We start from the raw sequence: 5,152 nt of genomic DNA, 5'->3' as shown, positions 1-5,152 counted from the left end.
GGGCGATAAGCGGGGTTGGGGACTGGGCTTGGGGAGCGGGGAGGGGAAGGACGAGGGAGTGGAAAAAGGGGAGAAATTTAGTGGATGAGGTGGTGTGGTAAGGTGGAGGCGGTGGAGGAGTGGAAGGGGGAGGAGGAGTGGGCTGAAAATTAATAGGGTGGATAAACGCTGGTGGGGAGGGAAGGAGGAGGAAGGGGAAGACAGGAGGAAGGAGAGAGGGAAGAAAGGAAGAAGGGGAAGACAGGTAGGAGGAGGAAGGGAAGAAAGGAAGGAAGGAAAAACAGGAATGAGTAGAAAGGGAGGTAAGGAGGAAAGGGAAGAAGAGAAGGAAGGGAGGAGGGGAAAGGGAGGAAGGGGAAGGAATAGAAAAGGAAAAAAAGGAATGAAAAATTATGAAAGGAAAGGGTAGGGAAGGAAGAGAGGAAGGGAGAGGGAAGGGAAAGGAAGATAAAGGAGAGGAAAATAGGATGGAAAAGCGGGAGGAAGAAAACGGGTAGAAGGAGAAAAGAAAGAAGAAAATATAATTAAATGAAAGGGAAGGGAAGGGAAGGGAAGGGAAGGGAAGGGAAGGGCGTGGAAGAGTAGACAGTGATGCAGGGTGAAGGGAACAGAGAGGAGAAACACAGAGGAAGGGAAGAGAAGGGAAAGGAAGGGTAAGAAACAGAAGGGAAGGCAGAGGGAGTATAAGAGATAAGGGAAGGGGAGAGAAGGAAAGAATAAGACAGGGAAGGGAAGGGAAGGAAGGGAAACGAAAGGGAGAGTAATACAGAGAAGCGATGGGAAGAGGAAGGGAAATGAAGGGAAAAGAACAAAGAAAAATGTACAAAAGTGAAGGGAAAGGAAGGGAAGGGAAGGGAAGGGAAGGGAAGGGCGTCACATGGTGGACAGTGATGCACGGTGAAGGGAAGGAAGGGAGGGGAGAGGCAAAATAAGATAGTGATGGGAAGGAAAGAGAAAATAAATTGAATGGAAAAGACTAAAGAAAAGTTTGAAAGGGAAGGGAAGGGATGGGAAGGGAAAGGAAAGGAAGGGTAAGAAAGGGAGGTAAAGGAAGGGAAAGGGAAAGGAAGTATAAGATAGAGACTTGAAGAGAAGGAAATGAAAGGAAGAGTAATGAAGGAAAGTGTGGTAAGGGAAGAGAAAGAAAGAGTAAAAAAGTTATATAAACGGAGGGAAATAGAGAGAAATTATTAGTTAGAGAAGATAAGAGATGAGAAGGAGAGGAAAGGGAAGAATAATGAGGGGAAGGGAAGGGATGGGAAGGGTAAAAATATGAAGTAAAGGAAGGGAAAGGAAGTATTTGATAGAGAAGAGAAAGGATGAGAAGGAAAGGAAAGGGAAGAGTAATGAAGGGAAGGGAAGGGAAGGGATGGGCAGGAAAGGGAAATGAAGTATAAGTTAGAGAAGAGAAGGGAATTGAAGGAAAGGAAAGGGAAGAGTAATGAAGGGAGGGAAACAGAAGAGAGGGGAAAAGTAAGAAAGAGAAGGAGAGGTAAGGGAAGGTAGAGGAAGCATAAGATAAAGAAAGAAGGGAAGGAGGAGAAGAGTCAGAAATGGAAGGGAAGTGAAGAAAGAGGATGGATAACATTGAGAAGAGAGTAGAAGAGGAAGGGAATGAAAGGGAAAGGAAAAGAAAAGGAGGGAAAGGAAAGGGAAGGAAAGGGAAGAGCAATGAAGGGAAGGGAAGGGCAGGACGTTGCGTGGTGGACAGTGATGTAGGGTGAAGGGAAGTGAAGGGAGGAGCAAGCCATTACCCGCTGCCCACGCCCCTTCACCACGGAGAGGAGGAAGGGAAAAGAGGAAGAATGATGGGAAGGACGCCACTATCGGCTGGAAGGAGAAAAACAGAAAAGAAAAGAAAGTAGAAAGTAAGGAGAAACAAGGAAAAATAGAGGACAGAAGAAAGAAGAAGAAAAAAATAGATATAAATATATATATATATATATATATATATATATATATATATATATATATATATATATATATATATATATATATATATATATATATATATATATATATATATATATATATAAATATATATATATATATATATATATATATATATATATATATATATATATATATATATATACACGTAACACACACACACACACACATTTTCTCCCATTTTTTCTTCTTCCATGTTCTATACATCAACACCTTGATTAATACATTCTTTGTCCATCCCTACTTTCCATCTTCCCTTTATCTCTTTCATACTACCCCACCACACACATACCACCACCCTACACTCCCTCTCCCCTACCCAACTCCCAAATTGAATTCACCGCATGACCACCACCACCACCTCCCACCTCCCCTACTATCCCAACTACTATTCTTCTCTCTTCCTTCTCCCCCCAACACACACACACACACACACACACACACACACACACACACATCGTTCCGGTAGCTCAAATGGTTAGAGCACCGCGATGTAAGGCTGCTTGGCCAAACAGGCAGCGGTTCGAGCCCCGCTCAGGCCGGATTCTTTCCGTTGACTAGGAGTGGTTACTGTCCCCCCTTGAACAAAGGGGATGGGGTGTGTAGTGTGTGAGGTCCTGGCAGTACCCAAAGATCGACAATAAGAAGCACTTGGTCATGTCGGGGGAATACCAGCTGGCGAAACCGAGTCCAACTCGTGATCAGGCCGTGGTGAATTACACACACACACACACACACACACACACACACACACACACACACCGTCTTGTTCCCGAGGTTCGTGACGAGGCACCTCAGCGTCGCCGTCCCGCCCAACAGCGCCGTCACGTTCCCGGAGGCACGGGTGTCGAACGATGGCGGCTCGGGCGGGGCAGCTGGCGGAGGGACGGCGTGTGTTCCTCCTGACGGCGGGGCTGGCGGGGATCTTAGCTCAGGGGGCGGGGGCTGAGGGGCTGGCCATGACCCCGCCTGGACGCCCGCCGGGAAACCTGAGGGAGAGGGTGAAGGGGGGTGTTAGCCATCGGGGGGCGGGGAGTTCATATGGAAGAGAGGAACAGGAAGAGGAGGAGGAGGAGGAAGAGGAAAAGACATGTTAAAAAGGAGAAAGCTGTGATGAAAATATAAAGAATGCGGGATTGTAGAGAGGATGTGAAGAAGGAAGCGTATGGAGGATGGGGAAGGATAGTACAAATAAATGAAGGAAGGAAAATACTGTCGCGATGGAAGAGAGAAGGAACAAAGAAAAGAAGCAAGTTACGCAAGGAAAAAGAAAGAGGAAGAGGAGGAGGAGGAAGAGAAGAAAAAAAAGTGCGACGAAGACAAAGGAACTAAGGAAAAAAAAGCGAAAAGTAAAATTGTGAAGCAATAATAATGAAAAAAAAAAAAAAAAGACATGGGATAGAATATAATACAACACGGAGCGGGAGGAGGAGGAGAAGGAGGAGGAGGAGGAGGAGAAGGAGAAGGAGAAGGAGAAGGAGGAGAAGGAGGAGGAGGAGGACTAGGAGAAGGAGGATGAGGAAGAGGAGGAGAAGGAGGAGGAGGAGGAGGAGAAGGAGAAGGAGAAGGAGAAGGAGGAGGAGGAGGAGGAGGAGGAGGAGGAGGAGGAGGAGAAGGAGGAGGAGGAGGAGGAGAAGGAGGAGGAAACATGGAAACATGGACTAGCAGGCAACAGAAAGCCTGTTGGCTCATTACTAGGCTGCCTGCGATCAGTGATTTAATCAATCCGTTTGCCACAGGAGTGGCTTGCAGGGAAGGATTAAAGCACTTGTGTACCTACTCTTGTACCTACTCTTGGGAACGTTCAGTTCACTCCCGTTGCAGCAAAGTGGCGATCAATGCGTTTCTTGAAGGAGTTGATGGTCTCTGCGCTAACCACTTCTGCAGGAAGGCTGTTCCAGTGGCGAGCAACTCTATTCGAGAAATAACTCCTGCCGATGTCGGTATTGCATCGCTTTGCTTGAATTGTTTTTCCGTGGAGGAGAAAGAAGAAGAAGAAGAAGAAGAAGAAGAAGAAGAAGAAGAGAGACAGAGAAGAAAATGAAAAAACTGAAGTGGAAGTTGGTTGACGTATTATATGGTGTGTGTGTGTGTGTGTGTGTGTGTGTGTGTGTGTGTGTGTGTGTGTGTGTGTGTGTGTGTGTGTGTGTGTGTGTCCAGGTAATGAATCATGCACAGGTGTTTGTGAGTAATTAGTCACATTTTTCCACTAATAGAAACGCATTATTTGAGAGATTACTAGAATACAAAATAATACAACATTGATGCAGTACTATTCTAATGCGTATAATTATGAACTCGACTGCTGTATGTATGTATGTATGTATGTATGTATGTATGTATGTAAGGGGTTGTATGATGTATATTTTTCACTTGATTCTGATAACTTCAACATTATCAATAGTGGAGGAGGAAGAGGAAGAGGAAGAGGACGAGGAAAAGAAATAGGAGGGAGAGGAAGATAAATATAGAGGAAAAAGGAAAAGGCTAGAGAGAAAGATAATTAAGAGAAAGAGGAAAAGGATGAAGAGGAAAGGAAAAACAGAAGAAGGAAAAAGGAAAAGAGAAGGATATAAGAGAATGAATAAAAAGAGAACGCGAAAGGGAAAGTTCAATGGAAAAGGAGAAGGAAAGAAAGGAAAAGTGAAAGAAGACAATAAGAAAAGAAGAAGAAAAGACAGAGGAAGAGGAAGAGGATGAGGAAACATGTAACGACGCAAGAAAAAGTTGGATTAAAAAAAAAAAACTGTCGTGATGGACTTGTTTACGACCTTGAATTCAGCCCTGTATCAAGTTCCTTCGTGACCGTCTCTTTCTTCTTCTTTGCATGCTCATCCCGTTGTTTCCAGCTCTAGCGTTAGTTTGGAGATAAATAAAACACAGCTGGCGTGATCGACGTTACTGCCCTTGTTTGTGTCCTTGAAGACCTGCATCACATCGTCTCTTCCTTCTTCCGGCGTAAAGAGATTGAAAGTTGCTTAATCTGATCATCTTATTCCTGAGCCCTTAGCAATGGTGTCCTGCTGGTGGCGCGGAGGAGGAGGAGGAGGAGGAGGAAGAAATAGAAGGCAAAGATAATGAAGAAGCACAATAAAGAAAATAAAGAAGAAATAGACGAAGATGAAAATGATGATGATGGTGATGATGGAAAGACGTTGATGATGAAAAGGATAAGGAAGAAAAAGAAAAAAGATGAAGAAAA

The 5,152-nt window shown here is 44.6% G+C and overlaps 1 protein-coding gene across 1 annotated transcript in view; it reads right to left on the bottom strand.

The window, feature by feature from the left end:
• The window catches only part of LOC126997800 (uncharacterized), a 35,295-nt gene extending 30,412 nt beyond the window's left edge, over positions 1 to 4,883 (bottom strand). The window contains exons 1-2 of the mRNA XM_050859014.1: positions 4,853 to 4,883; positions 2,713 to 2,939 (exon numbers count right to left, since the gene is read on the bottom strand). Of these exons, the coding sequence (XP_050714971.1) occupies positions 2,713 to 2,939; positions 4,853 to 4,883 (258 nt within the window). The remainder of the gene's footprint in view (positions 1 to 2,712; positions 2,940 to 4,852) is intronic.
• Positions 4,884 to 5,152: the final 269 nt, after the last annotated feature.

Source organism: Eriocheir sinensis, chromosome 13 (genome assembly GCF_024679095.1).
Source record: "Eriocheir sinensis breed Jianghai 21 chromosome 13, ASM2467909v1, whole genome shotgun sequence".
NCBI lineage: Eukaryota > Metazoa > Arthropoda > Malacostraca > Decapoda > Varunidae > Eriocheir > Eriocheir sinensis.
The sequence above is the reverse complement of the archived record's forward strand: the minus strand, read 5'-3'. Positions and strand labels throughout refer to the sequence as shown.